Source organism: Mirounga angustirostris, unplaced genomic scaffold (genome assembly GCF_029215605.1).
Source record: "Mirounga angustirostris isolate CCGP_5_RB_7025 unplaced genomic scaffold, mMirAng1.0.hap1 SCAF_4, whole genome shotgun sequence".
NCBI classification, from domain to species: Eukaryota; Metazoa; Chordata; class Mammalia; order Carnivora; family Phocidae; genus Mirounga; species Mirounga angustirostris.
Window position 1 is genome coordinate 106,080,716 of NW_026991712.1, and position 19,745 is coordinate 106,100,460.

Consider the following 19,745-nt stretch of genomic DNA (forward strand, 5'->3'; position numbering starts at 1 on the left):
CAGAATAGATAGCCAAAGTGGAGCACTTTCCTTTTGATACTTTGCATATACATATTTTCTAAAACTGTTACTCCAGAACGATCTGCACAGAATAATTGGTCAATGAGATCCTTCCTGCTGTGACGGTTAGATGAATATTATGGCTCTAGATCAGTTCCTGATTCAGTCCACTGAATCTGTCTTTTTTTTTTTTTTTTTTTTGATCATCTGCAACAAGAGGATCATTTAATCTATTTCACAGGGTTGTTGAGAGGGTTAGGGTGATTATATGTCGTGTTCTTATTACAATGCTTGGCACATAGTGGGTGATCAAAATCTGTCAGTTCCTTCCCTCCATAAAATGATTTCCCTCACTTTGTATTTTTCTGCATGAATTTATTTCTCTAAAGGATGGAGATAAAATTCTTAATTGACTTTGAGCCATCTTTTTCACAGCATTGCAAATTTTTATTTTCCACAAGAACTTGAAGTAGTTTTGAATCCTCCAGCCTCTTTTAAGGAGAGGGCAAGGGCCTATATGAAATATAGAACTTTAGAAAACATCACGTCTCCCCTCAAAATAAACCTGTAATTTATTGGTTGTTGTAATTTTCATTTAAATTATTATTTGGGGGCATTAACCATCAAATTTCTCATACATACTGAGAGCTGAGTGTGAAGTTCTCAGATCACAAATCTGAAATTTTAAGAAGATAATTTTATTTTCCTGTAGCAACTGAGTTTCTATTGCAAAAATCCCCTCAGGAGGACGAGCTCAGGCTGTAACTGCTCTTCTCCATTTATACAACCACCTCTGCTAGTTAGCCTGCCAAGAATTTGATGTCCTTATTTTCTGGTTGTGCTGCAACCCCCTCGCCTACCCTTCTTACTTGCCCCTCTCTTTGGAGGCAGTGGAACAATCCAGTCTAGCAGCCTGGATAGGGGAGATGCAGGATAAAGGTAATATGGGGGGAAAACGATTAATACTTCACACTATCATCCCACTACATAAGGATATTATCTAGATTTTTAAATATTTCAGTCTCAATTGGATTTAGGTTTCCTGTGAACCCAAAACACGTGTCTGAGACTGCAGTTTACATTGTCATATTAAAAGACCTTCTAGAAGGCTTTGATTTCTGACGGTAGACTTAACTATAGAATTTTTGTGTTCAGATAGTGCATGCTGAACAAGTATACTCATGGAAGTAACTTAAGACTCCTCTGTCTTCAACAATCTGGTTCAGTGTAATATTTGATGTTTCTGACTATATGTTGTTTACTCTTAAAGTCTTCTTTGACCCATCAAGAGGGAACTTTGCACTCCCAGAGATCCAAGTATTACTTCTATGGTAGCATTTAACACTCTGTTTGCCTTATCCCTTAATAGACGACTCACTGAAGCCTTGATCAGTGTCTATTTCTCTGTTGCATCCCTAGGGCCTAGCCCAGTGCCTAGCTCATACGAAGAGTACAGACACTGCTTAGATGGATAAATGAACAAATTCACTGGTATTATTTAAACCTTTTCTCACCTACTCTCAATACTTTAGAGGAAGGGAATAAGTATAAGAAGTGTTGTACAGGTCTTTCAGTCCAATCATCTACTCAAAGTAAGAATCCTATATATAGAATCTCTACAGAGTCAGGCATTTGCTAAAATATTTCCAGAAGAGGGAATATAATTAGCTTTTTCCATTTATGGGTAGTTCACAGTTTTAGAAAGTGCTTTTTTTTAATTGAATCAAAATCTGCCTCTGATTCTATCTGCCCTTTGGAGTTTTGTAGATTTGCACTTCTATAGTAGAATTCTCCAATTTTGTTCAAAAGACACATAATCAAAAAGATTCAGAAGGTGGTAACAACAGTTCATCTTTGATAGACACCACCATCAGCTGGAATATCTGCCTTTTTCCTCCAATAAAATACACAAGTCTTGCTTTTGGACTAGTCATAGAAATGTCAGAAATGGATACTGGTGGGCATGGCTATCATATTCAAGGAGGGGAAATTACCTTGAGTTTTAGCCTTATCTTCGATGTGAGAGAAGCACTGCTTAGGTACTTTGTGATAGATTATATAACACAAGATGTGGATTCATTTCTGGTTGTTGTGGTATCTTATACTAGAAAACGCTCACCAAAATTTCTCTAGGTGCTTCTGATCTGCCCCAGGATCTCTACTGCCTAGCTGTCATTCTCACCTCAAATTCTATGTTCGAAAGCCTAAAATTACCTCCTCTTCGAACCAACTACTTCTACCAACCACTCTGTCATTGGCACCATCATTTCCCTGGCTTTGTAAAATATGAGGTTAACTTAACCTGCCTGTCCCCTCATCTTGTCAGCTGCCCAGTGGTAGACATGCCTCCCCTGCCGTGTTTGTCACATGTACTTCTGCCTCTCCAGTGAGACAGACGGGTGGCCCTCACCATTGGTGTGATTCAACTTCTGCTTCCCTTCCTCACTCCAGCTTCCATCCCGTTTTCATCCAAAAGGCAGGCCACAGCCGTACTAAGTGTTTCTTAAATTCTTCTGTCATCAGTCTGTCACCTAATTTAAAACCCATGACGTATGGATGTCCTACTGCACCAGAGGCTAACCTCCTCTGCCTCCATCTCATGGTCCTCTCCTCTAACCCTCTACCCTGACTCTTACACTGCACAGCTTTATTTTAGCCACTGCACCTCCCAACCACCTCCCCACCCCACACTCCAGGTCCTCTCTGGTGGGGACCCTCTCTCCCTGCCATATACCTGTACCCAACCCACCCACGCCCATGCTCCATTTGCATTTGTATGATCGCTCTCTCCTGTGGGCCTGTTCTAAAGCCCACCTTAAGTCCTATTTCTTTCACAAATTTTTGTCCCAGTGATTCCAGGCTCTATTCATTTCCTTCCCCTTCTCTCCTTTACCATTTTTATTGTGAATTATAAGCAAAAGTAAACAAAACATATGTGTACAGTTTAACAAATGGTTCTAAAGAGAACACCCAGGTGATCACCACATGGATGGGAAAGAATATTACTGGAATATACTGGAATATCCTGAGACCCTGCCCTCTGCTTCCATGTATCTCTTCCCACTCAATTTGACAGTACTAATAGTCTGTACCTCATAATTTAGCCCTTATAGTAATTAAGTACCATCTTGCTTTGCCTTGTGGCTTAAGTGTGTTGATTTTATTCCTCCTACTCAGTTGTAGGCTCTTGAAGGGCAGGGTCCATATTGACTATTCTTTTTTTTTTTTTTTTAAGATTTTATTTATTTATTTGACAGAGAGAGACACAGCGAGAGAGGGAACACAATCGGGGGCGGGTGGAGAGGGAGAAGCAGGCTTCCCGCAGAGCAGGGAGCCCAATGTGGGGCTCGATCCCAGGACCCTGGGATCGTGACCTGAGCCTAAGGCAGACGCTTAACCACTGAACCACCCAGGCGTCCTCCATATTGACTATTCTTTAGAATACCCCACAGTGTCTCAAGCAGTGCTAAGTAAACATGAGTATTCAACAGATACTTGCTCATTGATTATAGACTAAGAAAAAGCAACAATGAGAACAAACAATATGTATGTTTATGTCCAAACATAAAAGTCTTTCAAACTCATGTGAACCTTTAGAAAATGGCACAGTTCTACTTTGCTAGGTTCTTTTCCCACATATTATGCTCCCTGGTTTCAGTTTTGTTTTTTTTTTCCCTTTAGATGGCATTCAGCTTTCCTGGAGATTCCTCAGGGAATTTCCAGTTTTGCAAAGCACAGTGTACCAGAACACCTTGCCAATGAATAGAAGTCCACGACAACACTACAAAAAACACCAGAGATTCTTTCCCTTATTTCAGTAAAAAAACAAAACAAAACAAAACAAAAAACCCTGCTATAATCATGAAACAGCCTTCCTCCTCTACTGCACAATTCCCTCACAAAACAACTTTGCATGGTATCCAAATGTCTTTAGAGTTAAATGCCTTAGCAAATGTTGGTAACATTCTATATATGGTAAGTTTTATCACACGGGACTTCCAGCAAAGACTTCATGCCAGTAAAAGGGAAGAAAAATTAAATGTATAATAAACAAATAAAGAAAAGTAAACATAGGAAATACATATTAACCAAAAAAAAAAAATCTCTGAAGGTGATTTCTGTGTAAGTAAAAATGGGACTCAAGGAAATTATGCGGTGTATATTACATAAAGATGTATAAAGTATACCAATGATGGCATATCAAAATACAGTGTATAGGGCGCCTGGGTGGCTCAGTTGGTTAAGCGACTGCCTTCGGCTCAGGTCATGATCCTGGAGTCCCAGGATCGAGTCCCGCATCGGGCTCCCTGCTCCGCAGGGAGCCTGCTTCTCCCTCTGACCCTCCTCCCTCTCATGCTCTCTGTCTCTCATTCTCTCTGTCTCAAATAAATAAATAAAATCTTTAAAAAAAATACAGTGTATATATTATAAGGCCCTTATAATTCTAAAATTTGGTCACATCTCAGAAACACTGCAAAATTCTTCTTGCATAGGAGAATCTGAGATTTAGCAGCAGAAGGAAGGAAATCCATATTTTTGTCTTATCCTGAAAACTTCAGTGACTAGGGCAAAATTCATTATACTGAAGAATTATTTCTGGCTTGGGATAATTATAATGAAACAGCAGGGATAAGCAGGAAGAAAATCCACACTTATTGAAATAGGTTTATTTACAACAGCTTACATCACACACAGACCACTGAAACCTATATGAGGGAGGACAGTAAGCTACTCAACATGGCATCTGACAGTCAGCACCCAATCCATTCAACAACTAAACTTAACTGTCAAACTTCAGATAGGAAAAGAAGGATGGAAATGATTCAGAAGAGTCACACTTTTGTTTATTCAGTTAACAAATACTTGTTGAGCTTCTACCACGTGCCAGGCCCTGTTGTGGCCACTTGTGATATATCAGTGATCAAAACAGATGAATGTCCTTGCTCTCACGGAGCCTACATTCTAGTAAGGATATGGTGATAATGATTTGTACAGTGTGATATGCCACTTTTATGAATTTCAAAAACAAAAACAAATTGATATATATTTGTGTATATATTTATTTGTGTATATATATATATATATATATATATATATATATATACATATATATATAGTGGTGAAACCATAAAAAGACTACAAGTAAACACAAGCCTCAAGATCATGGTTAACTTTATCTAGATAAGAAAGAGACAGGTCAATAGGGTCAGGAAGGGAAAAACAGGTACCTTCCATGACATTGGTAATATTAAAATTCTGAGGGTGGGTAATGGATTAACAACTGTTTATTTTATTATTTTGCTTTCCAATTGAAATACATGTTGCATAATTTATTTTGTACGTATAAAATATGACATCATGAGGGTTTTTTGTTTTAATGAAAGAATAAATTTTTTTAAAAAAGAACAAGAGTGTGGAGTGTGGGACAAGGAAGTTAACCCATGTAATTATAAAATGGTAAAGAAAGACTTTTATTGTTTCTTTAAATTATTTTATTTCATATAAGGTATAATTACTTTTGTTACTATTTTTACTAGTTTATTCTATTTAGAAAAGCAAGACTTATAATACCAAGTGGGTATATCCTAGATAGCGCTGTCTGGAAACAGACCCTACATTAGTCATCTTGGGCTGCCATACCAAAATACCATAAACTCAGTGGCTTAAACAACAGAAATTTATTTTCTCACAGTTCAGGAGACAGGAAGTTTGAGATCAGGGGTGACAGCATAATCGGGTTCTGGTGGGAGTTTTCTCCCTGGCTTTCCCACTATGTCCTCCCATAGGGAAAGAGAGTGAAAGAGAGAGCACACACGCTCTCTGGTGTCTCACTTTATAAGGGCACTAATCCCATCATGAGGGTCCCATACTTCATGACTGCAGCCAAATCTAATTATTTTCCAAAGGCCCACCTCCAGATACCATTACATTGGGGGTTAGATCTTCAACATGAATTTTGGAGGGACACAAACATTCAATCCATAACAGATGCTGTGCAGAGGGTTTTTTGGGGGGTGTTCTCAGGAGACTTACTTACGAGGCAGAGAGGAAGAGTCAGGACTCAGCAGAAGGAAAAACTGACCAGGAATGTGGTTGAACTGAGGCCTCAGCCAATTTTATGAGGAGCTTTGGAACTGGGATAGCCCTTCAGAAATGTAGTGGATTAGGGCGAGGGGGTAGTCATTGGTCCTTGGCCACTCCTTGAGGGGCAGAACCCTGGGCAAGACAGTACTCAGAGAAAGAGGCAGTTATGAGCAATCAGTAGCTGATTGTTCTAGCGGCTGGAAGATGAGTGTGTAGGCCCTGAAGAAATGATTTGGAAAATCACCACCATGTCTCCTAAATGTTTAGAAGCTAGAACATCATGATGGTTAAAACAGACTGAGGTTAAAATTTGAGGTCTGGGTGGCCTTAAGAAAGTTAGTTGAAATCTATTAGAAAATTTTTCATCTGTATATAGTGGTTGTAATGATACTAAAACAAGATTATTATAAGGATTATATAAATTTTAAAATAAGTAAAGAAACTTGTATAGTGCTTGATCCATGATTTCGATAAATGGGAGCTTTTACGACTACTGTATTAAGAGCTTACATTCTTTCAATGAGATTGGGCATGTGCAAATAAACAATCAGGTGTCTCTGATATCGCATAATTTGAGAAGTTTTCAGTACCTATTGATGTCAGTGCCTAAGAAGTGTTCTGAGTTGTAGTCACAATTATCAGACAAGTGTCTGAGATAGCAAATGGATTTAATCTCAAATTCCAACCAAGAGAATCAGTAGTAGAAGAGTGCTGAAGAGTGTGGTGTTAGGAAACTTTCTGAGGAGACATTCACTTGCAGTTAGGATTCAACTGGATGTGAAAGAACTTTGTGCAAGGATAAGTTAATAGAATTTATCTAAACCAAGGAAGACAGACAAAAATGATTTTAGAAAATGAAAAAAGCATAAGGAATTGTGGTATAATATCAGATGGTCTAACATACAAGCAATTGGAGACCCAGAAAGGGAGGGGAAGGACAAGGGGACATACAAACATGTTTGAAGCAAGAATGGTCTAAGATTTTCCAAAAACAATGAACGAATGCATGTTCATTTTAGGTAGTTGGCATATAGGTATTCGTTATATCAATCTACATTTTTACTTAATTTTTAACTTTCTTTCTTTTTTTAAAAAGATTTTATTTATTTATTTGACAGAGAGAGAGAGAGCGAGAGCAGGAACACAAGCAGGGGGAGTGGGAGAAGGAGAAGCAGGCTTCCCACGGAGCAGGGAGCCTGATGCGGGGCTCGATCCCAGGACCCTGGGATCATGACCTGAGCTGAAGGCAGACGTTTAACAACTGAGCCACCCAGGTGCCCCTTAATTTTTAACTTTCAGTATTGAAAAGATCAAGGTCTAAGAGAACAGGTTTTGGAATCAGGCTACATGTGTTTGAGTCTGTTCCATAATTATTAATGTGTCACCTTAAGCAGGTTTCTTCAGCTCTCTAAGCTCTGCCTATTCATCTGTAAACTGGATGTAATCACACACATGCCTTATAGAGAACATTAAAAAATAATAAATGTTACATTTTTAGCATAGTTCCTGGCACCTAGAAAGAGCACAATAAGTATAAAATTTCTCCTCCCCCTCCTCTCCTCCTCCTCAATTTCCTCCTCATCTTCCTCCTCATCCTCCTCCTTTCTCTTCCTTCTCCATCACCTAGAAAAATTCTCAGCAGTGGCCATGCCTATGCCTAAACACCAAATTCTTATCTGATACAGAAAACTATAAGGCTATTCCCAGGCCACCATAGTTAAACAAAAAGTTGCTTCTAATGCATTATGAATGAGGTACCATACATGCCTCATCATGGAGAGGGTGAGCCAGCATGTACAGGGAAGAGACTGGAACAATCAGGTCTGTCCATATCTGAGGACGTATTCTCTGGTCAAGCATACCTTTCTGCTGAACATAGCACAAGGTCTGGAGAATAATGCCAAGCAGCCCACCACTCCTTGACTAAGCTTTTGTTCTGAAGAGAAAGCAAGACAATTCAAATAGCCCACCAACAACATTATGGTTTCCAACTTCCTTCCTAACCAAGCTTAGCATTTAGTTTGCTTTTCTGGCACAGCAATACACTAGAATGATATCTTGTTTGGTGAGTCTATACCAACTTTGGTTCCCTGTTTAATGGCCAGTGATCCTTTACGTTTGCACTGTTTTTCTCGATTGTACTATCTGGCATTTTTCCATACAGAAAAATAGTGCTGATTTTCTTGCATACACAGCATTAAAATTTTCATACTATTTATTTCCATTGGTTTTCAATTTCTTAGGAAGAGCTACATGTCTTCTAGAAATCCAGAAAATTTCTCTCTGTTCTCTTTTTTCCAGATTACTTCTAAAAATGATAAAGGAGAACAGTCCCAGTTTTTATCCCTGGAGAAGCACTGTATACAGTTGACCTTGAATAACACAGGTTTGAACTGCATGGGTCCACTTATATAAGAATTTTTTTACAATACAGTACTGTAAATGTATTTTCTCTTCTTTATGATTTTCTTCGTAACTATTTCTTTTCTCTAGCTTACTTTCTTGTAAGAATACATTATATAACGTATAACAGAAAATAAGTTAATCAACTGTTTATGTTATCAGGAAGGCTTCTGGTCAATAGTAGGCTATTAGTAGTTAGGTTCTGGGGCAGTCAAAAGTCATATGTGGATTTTTGACTCGACCGGATCAGTGCCCCCTAACCCCCCCATTGTTCAAGGGTTGACTGTATACCCTTTTTCAGTTAGTGTTTATTTCTGCCTTGAGTTGTGATCTTCAAGGCAGTTTATCAAATCACACATTTTAACGCATTTAGTTAACAAATACTTATTTACCAGACATCTTTCTTGGTGATGGAGACACATTAATGAATATACCAAAAACATGGTGAAGATCTTGACTTTGTTGAGCTTACAGCTTAGTGAGGAAGAAAGACACAGTAATACATCACCCCTGATATGAGAACAACAGCCTTATGGTGACAGCCTAACGAGCATCCATGAGGTCAAATCTTTGTATAAGGTCAAATCCTTGTAACAAATGGAAATATCTATAAAACCTCCTGATGGTTCTTCTCTGATTGAACCCTGACTGATACAAGTGTTGAGCAGGTTTGCATAGGCGTTCCATACCTGAGGGCGGCAGAGAAGCTCCAGGCAAGGCAGGTGGTGAGAGGCACACAGGGAGAGAGTTTGCTCTTGCGCTAAATTGGCTGAAGCCGACCTTAGACAGGTGGCTGCAGCGGTGGCTGGAACAGGAGGTGAGGCTGGAGGATCTGAAATGGGGCACAAGGAGGCGCCTGACACAGCATTCCATAAATAAGAGTGTTTATTGGATGCTCAGGAAATTCCCAGTGCAGTTAGGAGGGGATAACAAGGGGAGAATTTATGGTTCTCTATCCCCGCAGCACATTGCCCTCAAATAAATGTCATCACATTGGCTAGGGTAATTGTAACATTCCCTTTTTCTTATTAAAGTTTGTTCCTTACCTTAGTCTGGGATGATTTCAGATTTCAACTGAATATCCATATTTGGTAAGGAGGCCGATGCCTCTGTTGCTGTAAAAAGTGCAACTTGTCGCCATGAACTTGGAAAGAATTGTGAATGTTCTTCCTTTGGTGGTGTGAAGCACTGAGTCCATAAAGTCAACAACAGGGGGCCTTGGGGAGTCTCTAAAAATAGGACGGCTTCTTCGTGTTTGGACAGCTTCCCAGCACTTCTCTCCTAAATGCATTCTTTTTTTTTTTTTTTTTTAAGATTTTATTTATTTACTTTTTTTGACAGAGAGAGACATAGCGAGAGCAGGAATACAAGCAGGGGGAGTGGGAGAGGGAGAAGCAGGCTTCCCGCTGAGCAGGGCAGGTTTTGACACTGCTCTTATCTTGTAACTCTCACCTCTTTCCCTTTCTTAACTCATCTTTAGCAAAAGGAGGGGATTATTGCAACTGTAACAGCAATGTGACAAAAAAAGGGGCCTGGGCTTGGTACATATTCACAGCATGTGTGCAATGTTTGCAAATTTCCTGCTATGTTTTGCCTGACTATAAATGTTTACAACGTAAACCCATGCCTATTGTAAACAGCTGTTTTTACACTACTGAACAGAAACTAGGAAATCAGGGCTTTTGTTAACTAGCTTTGTGTCTTTGGGTAAGAATGTAACCTCTCTGGGCTTCGGCTTCTTTTTTTTTACATATAAGGCATTTTGGTTAAATAAATTTCCTTCTCTTAAGAAAAGTTTATTCTTGGGGCGCCTGGGTGGCTCAGTCGGTTGAGCGACTGCCTTCGGCTCAGGTCATGATCCCGGAGTCCTGGGATCGAGCCCCACATTGGGCTCCCGGCTGGGCGGGGAGCCTATGTCTCCCTCTGACCTTCCCCCCTCTCATGCTGTTTCTCTCTCGCTCGCTCTCTAATAAATAAATAAATAAAATCTTTAAAAAAAAAAATTTATTCTTTAGGCTTTCATTTTGCAATGAAATTTCCAATCAACAAAGAAGCCCAGAAAATGTCAGGAAAAGTAACATGATATCAAGTCTTATTATTATTCAGTTTCAAATTCCATTGATATTAATAATTTAATTTAATGGCAGTTTGTGAATGGAGTTGTTTATTCTCTTAACAGAGGAAAAAGTAACACCCAAGTCCTTATTATACTGGGACACATTGTTTTTAGATATTTATCACTTGAAAGCGGCAGAAAAAAATTCCTTTTTGGATTTTCTAAAGGAAATGAAACAATTCACCTTAATAGTAATAAGTCAGCTAAATGAAGCTTTCGCACATCATATTCCCTGGGGAGTACCTTGAAGGAAAGATCAAAACCCTTTTAAAATCCCTGTGGCCTCCAAAGCTTTCATTTTTCTTGGGAAGTTCCCCTGATTCATGGAATTCAAAAAAATCTAAAGATTCAGATCTGATGAAAACTGAAAGAAAATTCCCTCCCACTTGTGTTTATCAACATTTTAGAAGAACGAAGTTTAAAATCTTGGTGGGTGAGCTGGTCCGGATATGAGACATTCTGAGACCATCTTCTTTGACCTGATTCCTATTGGATATAAAAATAAATCCAACCCAGCAGCCAGGAAGGACTACGCTTTTCTGCATAAGAATAAAATGGATCAAACTCTCTGACAATAATGAAACAAAAGCATGGTAAGTAAGGAAGGTGAGGAGGAGGAAAATAAGATCCTAAGTCTTAGAAACCAGAAAGAGAAACGTACCACCCAAGCCATTAGCTGTGACTGTCTGCACCATTGCAACATGGCTATTTCTTGCACGTCTGGTTCCCAGGGCTCCACTGGTTATCACGAACATGACACTCTGTGCGCGTGAGCGCGTAGCTCAGCTTGAGGCTAAGTGCTTCCACATGCGCAGTTCAGGTGTATCTGAATGGATTCAGGCAAATCTATTTTCACGACAGTGCCAAAGATCCTCCTGGAAAACAACTTATCCTAAGGGAAGAGAGAGCCAGATGTTATGTGCTGAACCAAATATCAAGGCTTGGTCATCAGAAAAGAGGAGAGGAGAGATTCTGAGTTCACTCCCTCAAGAGACTCCTGTGTCCCTTAGATTGATGTCTTGCCCAGGGACCCTTTCTGGGTTGGGGCGGGGAGAGCCAAGTGAGAGCGCAAGCACGAACAGAGCATTTCCACGAAAGCTCAGCAAGGTATTGGTAGTCCTCTGAATAGGGTAATGCAAAATGGGGAAAAGAGGCACACCTCTATTTAGCACAATCCAACAAATCGTTTTAGCACATCGAGGGAGAAGTGCACGGCAAGTGACTATAGTCCTCGGGTGGGATGTAGCAGATGCTTAAGAAGTAGCAGTGGGATCTGTTGGATGTCCCATGATAACTGACTGGATATGTTCATTAACACTCTTAGAAATCCACTATTACTGGGGCGCCTGGGTGGCTCAGTCAGTTGAGCATCTGCCTTTGGCTCGGGTTGTGATCTCAGGGTCCTGGGATCGAGCCCCGCATCAAGCTCCCTGCTCAGGGGGGAGTCTGCTCCACCCCCACCCCCACCCGCCTCTTCCCTGCTCATGCTCTCTCTCTCCTTCCTTCTCAAATAAATAAAACCTTAAAAAAAAAAAAAAGAAACCCACTATTACTTCCAGAAAGTTTATAGGCAAAAAGATGGGTGTATTGATCAAGAGAGGCGAGGTGATCATAACAAATGTGTCATCTCTGCTTACAAACCAATGATCAGAAGAAGTCCTATATCCTTGCCTAAATGCAAGTGAGCCAGGGAATATGGAGGAACAGGTGGCATCTCTGCCACCTTAAAGAGTGGATGCTGTAAGGAGCAAGCAGGTGGGGGCAAGAGCTAGTGAAATACACTCATCATTTGACCTCATTCATTCCTACATACCGATGAGACCAAGGAAAGTGGTCTATATACATACTTTTACATAATTCCCATGATAGTCAAAGGAAACAAATTCAGAGAAGTAACATACCAGAAGTCATACAGAAGTCATACAGCTGTTCAGTTCTCTTTGACTCCAAATACGTTCTTTTTTTTATTATTCAGGGTTTGCCATTATTTGCTTTAAAATAACCCCAAACATTTATTGAGTTCCTGTTCTGTTCTTTATTATCTCATTCAGTCTTTTCACCACAAACTAGTGAAGTAAGATCGGTGTTATTCTCAATGGGCACAGAGATTTTAAGTAACTTGATCTAAGTTACAAAGCCTATAAGAAGAAGAGATATGGCTGAGCTCAGATCTTCTGCCTTCAACTCTAGAGCTATTTCCATTCACTCTTTCAAACAATTGCACCCAGAAAGGTTGAGAATTTGCCCAAGGTCCCACCAAGAAGCAGCAGACTGGAATTTGAAATCAAACCACACAACTCCCAGTCTGATGCTCTTCGCATTACAATGTCTCTCTTCAATTAGTGACACAGATACTTCAGTTATACCCATTATCAAAGTCATCAGTTGCGAGCTATACATTTGGTTCCCTGCAAACTATTGGTTCATACAGTGACTGCTACTCTGGAGAATAATGGATTCTCTCTAATCTAAAACTTTATTTTTCATTCGAACAAGTCATTGAGCATCTCTAAAGCATAGCTTCCTTTGCCGTTCACAGACTGAACACAAATAACTTATCCATGAATTGTTTTATACTTGAAGTATGTGGGACAGATGCTTAACTGTAACCCATAAGATGTTTTTGAGGCAGAACCTATGAAAAAAACTCAAACGATGTCAATTGATGTAAGATGAGAAAGAAGACAGGTGAAAAGCTATCAGGAAAAAAGGGTTTAAGGGAAGTATACATTAAATAATGAATTAAGATTGAACACAATTATTTTTTTCTAAATGTAAGGGAAAATGTATGTTATGAAAAATGGTAAGAAACAGAGCCTATGGTGAGAATTATTAAGGTGTAGGTAGAATCAAAGCAGGGAAGAGAAAACTAAGAAAGCCAAGAAGCATTTGAATATCAACTAATGTCCAGGGTACTTCTCACAGGCAAAATCCAGCCCATTTGTGTATAGGGTTTGAGACTTCTTGCAAACAGACTAAACTGTGCTTATCTGCAAATAGACCGATTTTCGCATACAGGCTCGATTTAAAAAGTAGCCTTTATAATAGGACATGTTTGTAAGATGGCCCACAGTCTCTATCTGCAAATTATTATGAAAACAAGGGATGTTAGATTGAGCTTTCACCATTTCCCCTAAAGGGCAAACAACCGACTCCAAGCACAGAGACTGTTCAAATGACTGCATTTAAATCCAAAGTTGATGCAGGGGGGTCTCATCTTGGGCTCCTCAGTAGAATCGCCTGAGGAGGAACTGTCAATAAACTCTGCCTTATGGGCCCACCCACAGTGATTCCAACTTAATTGGAGTAGAGGGGTCCAAGCAACAATATTTAAAAAAAAATTCTTCCCAGGTAATCTGATGTCTGTGGTATAACCTTCCACTGTCACTCCTGCTTGCATGTACATTTCCTTGAATAACTGCCCAGCCCCACCCAAGCAAACACAAGGAAAATCCCACCTCTCAGGAGATTAGCCACGTCAGGTTTTGACCAGTTGGAGTTATTAGTGTTATTTTTTAGTTTAGTTTAGTTTATTGAGTGTGTTCTTAGCAAACGCATGTCGTGGGTGGCACTGAATCACATTTTTAATAGGAGAAACCACATAACAAGTCAGTGAAAAGCCTTTTACTTTAATGAACATGGTAAAAACCTTTCCCACATCTTATTGTTAAATTTAAAACTTTATCTTGAGCAATTCTCTCAGTTCACTTCTGTGCCCTTCCTTGCATGTGGTATGATGCTCAGTGTGTCTGCTGTCTTTGTTCTCATATTCATCTATTCCTTTGTAATGTGGTAATTAGTTTTAAGTTGAAAGCCAATCCCAACTGTGAGGGCTGAGCTATTATTACTGCTGGCTAATGAACCACTAGAAGACCAGGCACAGTAAGAAAAAAAGTTATTCTTATGTTCTCTCGCTGGCTTGTTATTACCAATAATTAGGGAAACACTGGGCAAAATTTGTCACTTAAGCATAAATGAGAATAGAGATGGAAAAAAAGCAAAGATTATTAAAATGAGATACAGTGAGTTATCAGGGAGCGATCACTAAGCCTAAGTCATTTTATGTCCTAGAAAAACAGAGGTTCATCATCCAAACCCTGATCCACTGGTGGAAGGAGAGTCTCTGGAATTCTGGTTATCCTCTGAAAAGACAAGCAAAACTGTGTGTGTGTGTGTGTGTGTGTGTTCACGCGCGCGTGCGCGTCTATGCGTGCATGCACACGTGCGCAGTTTTTGGAGACAGATACCCATCACCTTTACCAGAAGTTTATGAGTGAGGCATCTACACATTGGTTTGAAGGAGTATTACCTCCTCAAATCTTCTCTTTCTTAGCAGGTACCAATACTGATTCTTCTGACTACAGTTGGCTCTTGAACAACTGTGCAGATCCACTTGAATGAGGATTTTTTTATAGTACAGAAACTGTAAGTGTATTTTCTCTTCCTTATGACTTTCTTAAGTAATATTTTCTTTTTTCTAGCTTACTTTATTGTAAGAATACAGCATATAACACACACAATCTGTGTTAATCGACTATGCTATTGATAAAGCTTCCTGTCAACATAGGCTATTAGTAGTTAAGTTTCTGAGGATTCAAAAGCTATATTGATACATAGATTTTTGACTATGTGGGGGTCAGTACTCCTAACCACCACATGGTTCAAGGATCAACTGTAGGTTCCAGGGTCAACTCTTCTTTTAGGATCTCTTTGTTGGTATAATCCATAAGTACTTGATGCATTTCTTCAGTGTCCTTGCAAGGACTTTTAATTAATACATGCTGGGATCAGGCTTGCTTCTTATGTACGAAGCCCACTAGGGTCAGGATCTTAATTTCCTGAACAATAATTGCTTCATCTTCTCTTCCTTTTCCACTAATACTGCCTCTGATAATACCTTTTTCATCTTTTTTCTCTTACTTTGGCTTCCATGGCACCATCCTCTTCTGACTGTCCTCTTACCTCTCTGTTTACACATATTTGTCATTTTTTATAAACTCCCTATATTCCAAATATCGTTAAAATGTTGGTCTTCCCTCCACGTTTTTTGCTTGGGTCTCATCTCTCACTACACACACCTTGGCTGCTTTACCTCATGCACCACTCCTCCTCCATCCTCCTTATCTCTGATTTTTTATTTTATTTTATTTATTTATTTGACAGAGAGAGACAATGAGAGAGGGAACACAAGCAGGGGGAGTGGGAGAGAGAGTAGCAGGCTTCCTGCGGAGCAGGGAGCCCGACGCTGGGCTCGATGCGTGGCTCATGACCTGAGCCAAAGGCAGACGCTTAACGACTGAGCCACTCAGGTGCCCCCCCCCCCTTATCTCTGATTGTGATGCCTTCTGAGGTCTAGCATTTTGTAATGATTTTTTGGCATTTCTATTGTAAGTAGCTCATAAATGCCTTAGACTTGTATTTCTGGAAACATGTCCTTCCCTGTTTTTCTCCACCTTGGTCAATGATACTCTTTTCCACATTGGTGTCTAACCCAGATATATGAAATTCGTTGCTGATTTCATTTTTCTGGCAGTGTCCATGGACATTTTGTCTTTTTTTTTTTAAACCCTCTTATTTCACCTAATTCCTTTTGTCCCTCTGCAGTAATTGCCACTCTTTAGTTTGGACCTCTTTTCTCCTAAATAGGCTCTTATGTGGTTGCTCTGTCTTTGGCCTTCTCTCCAACCTGTCCTCTACATTTCCTTCCCAAATATATATATCTGACCATACCATTTTCCTGCTTAAAATTCTAGTGTTCTCTAAAGGTATAGCATTCTTTTGCTGAACAGTTCTTTGGAGAGTCTATAGAAATGCAAGATGCCTTTTCCAATGTCAAAGTCCTAAGGAAAAGGCTGGAACTGAGAAATTTGGAAACATTGTTAACTATTTGGTGAATTACTAAAAGATATCTCTTAAGCATCATTATGTGCTTAGCTATATCCATTTTATCTTAGAATATGATATAAAAATTACCAAATGTCTCCTTTTTTTTAAAGTAATCTCTACACCCACTGTGGGTCTCAAACTCAGGACTCTGAGATCAAGAATTGCATGCTCGGGCGCCTGGGTGGCTCAGTTGCTTAAGAGACTGCCTTCGGCTCAGGTCCTGATCCTGGAGTCCCTGGATCGAGTCCCGCATCGGGCTCCCTGCTCGGCAGGGAGTCTGCTTCGTCTTCTGACCCTATCCCCTCTCATGTGCTCTCTGTCTCTCTCATTCTCTCTGTCTCAAATAAATAAAATCTTTAAAAAAAAAAAAAGAATTGCATGCTCTACTGACTGAGCCAGCCAGGTGCCCCTCCTTACTTTTTTTTTTTTTTAAGATTTTATTTATTTATTTGACAGAAAGAGAGACACAGCGAGAAAGGGGACACAAGCAGGGGGAGTGGGAGAGGGAGTAGCAGGCTCCTGGCCAAGCAGGGAGCCCAATGTGGGGCTCGATCCCAGGACGCCAGGATCATGACCTGAGCCGAAGGCAGACGCTTAACGACTGAGCCACCCAGGCGCCCCCCCTTACTTTTTTATCCATAAACTCTATCTCGCATCTACCACCAGATTGCAAGCTTGATCTGTAGTCAGTAATGAGGATCTACCAGGTGCTAAAAAACTTTGCACTGATATTAATATTGTAATAATAACTCTCACTATTATGAACATTCAACAACTTTTTATTTTGCTTCTTATTTTTTGGTGTGTGCCAGCCACTATACAAGATAGAAGATAAAGACTTCATAATTTTTCTATAGCAAGTGAATGACAGAATTTTAGTGCCCCAAGAATATTTTCCAGAGATACCTGATAACCTAGTAAAGTTTATTTCAGGAACCATGCTATTACTGACCAAAGTAAGACATTTAATTACCCAACTAGCTTTACAATATCTAGAAAATCCTTACCACCTCTATTATCAGTAATTGACAGGAAAAAGGGAGAAATGACTTTGAAGTCTAAGTGATTTAAAAAGGGCATTAAGTAGTCTCTTAAGAAATCAAGGGGCTTGCCTTTTATATGAGTGATCTTGCTGATACATTAGTGACAGCACCCATTTCTTTCCTTGAAAAAATCATGTTTTCTTCAAATATACAAATCCTATACATCTTTTCATGTTCTAACTGATGATGCATAGGAAAATTAGAACAGAATCTCAGAGTCATTGTAAAATAAGGAACTCTTTTTTATGCTGTGATTCTTTAGCTTTTCGTGTTCCTACTTCATTAGAAGAATCCTTTTTTTTTTTTTTTGACGCTTACTTACAATTCCTCTTCTCATTTCATCCTGTTAGAATCCTCAAGGAGCACTTAGGGAGATCCTGACTACCCCACATGAACAGGGACCCATCAGTCCTGAATCACTGGAATTCCATCAAATTATACAAAATAACTCAGAAATTATAAGCCTAGAATAGAGCTATGGCTGCTCAGCCCTTAGTGACAGACTGATCACTGCCTTCACATTTCTGGAATAGACTCACAGCCTATATTCCTACAAATACCCAACAATTTAAATAATTAAGCCTATGAGCTTTTTTTGTGAAAGTTTGCCCCACAAGGCCTTTTCATAAGCATCAGCAATCTGTTGAAAATCCATGGTTTCTGCTCCTTGTTCTGTTGTTATAGCAACCATCATACCTAGACATATACAAAAAGACAAAAGACCACCACCTAACCAGTAATATCAAATTGTCATGACAATTTCTATTAAATACAAAATGACAAATCAATTTCTAACTGCTGAAGCATAAGATCAAGATAAAACCATCCTCTTTGATTTCTTTTAGCAAATATGGTAATGGTGGTGTTGGTGTTGGTAGTAGGTGATGAGATTGGAAAGGGGACATTGGAAGAGAGAGAACAACATTAGACACTTAGAAAACTGAGTTTAATTGGGCAAAGGTTAAAATTCAATGGTAACTGACACTGTCCAAACATTGAAACATTGAAGTGGCCAGCTCCTACGCAAGTGTAAAATATCAGATCCCTGTTTTACCCATCTAATAAAAAAGCTCACCGCATACGTTCATCTTTTGGCTTGAAAGAGCCACTTTAATCGGCTCCCTTGTGGCTATTCTGATGAGTTGTTGCGGCAAAGTTAGGAGAATCTTAATGTAGAGCCCTAGGGTTCTAGAGCAAAATCATGCCATGAGCAGGGCAAATTGTTCACCATTCAGAAAAGAGCTCCGACCATGTTACCAGGCACACTGAAGACAGGATCTGACCATGAGGTAACCAGTATCATATGGCCAGAGCTGCTCATCATAAGTTGAATTTTGTCAAATACACGAAGTCATGAGATCAGGTGGGCCCAGGAACAATTCACTGCAAGGTAGAGATAGAATATCTGGAAGCAGCCATGAGAATGGGCCAGAGGGGACAAGTAAGTACATGATTAAGTGTCCCACACCCACATATCACCAAACACTGTTACATGGGCCTTAACCTTACCTTACATATATAGCCACAGTGGGTAGATGTTGCCCTTATGGATACTTGGTTCCAAGTGTGGGTATGAGCTGAGAAAGGACTGCTGCATCCCTACCGTCCTATGGGGGGATGGGGGGGGCGGCTAACATTCAGTAACCAGGGGAAGCCCTCCCACTGGGCAGAGCTTTATGGAGTGCTTACTTTTCTTTGTGTAGAAGTGGCCCCAAACAAGAATACACATAGGACTCGTGGATAATGGTGAATAGCGTAGCTGCATATCTAAGGGCCTGGAAAAAGACATACTTGAAGATCAGGAATACGAAAGTCTCGAGGAGAGGCATGCGGATGACCTAAGGGAGGGAGTATGAAATTTGAAGATCTTTTTATCACGTATTAACACCTCACGGAGATCACCTATTATGGAAGAGGCACTAAACAACCGAGGAGACAGAATGACTCAGCTAGCAGACATCACCCAGCCTCTGTCAACAGCCACTCCTGGGCTAGCACAATGGAATAGACATGTTGAAAGTGATGAAGGCTTATGTGCAGGGCTGATGTGGCTCCCATTTGGTAGCTGATCCAGCTACTGTTGCTGTCAAATGCCCAACCTGCCATATTCAGCTCCAACCCTTGAAGAGACCAAGCAGCCACTTGGAATAAACTTAGAAGCAAGGGATCAGTTGAAAGATCGTAAAGTCTCTTTTAGAAACTCATCACAGGAC

The 19,745-nt window shown here is 39.9% G+C and overlaps 1 protein-coding gene across 1 annotated transcript in view; it reads left to right on the forward strand.

Annotated features, from left to right (window-relative positions):
* EXTL2 (exostosin like glycosyltransferase 2) overlaps positions 1-8,514 on the forward strand; it is a 49,451-nt gene extending 40,937 nt beyond the window's left edge. Inside the window, exon 5 of the mRNA XM_054512712.2 lies at positions 8,386-8,514. Within this exon, the coding sequence (XP_054368687.1) occupies positions 8,386-8,499 (114 nt within the window). The 3' untranslated portion in view covers positions 8,500-8,514. The remainder of the gene's footprint in view (positions 1-8,385) is intronic.
* Positions 8,515-19,745: the final 11,231 nt, after the last annotated feature.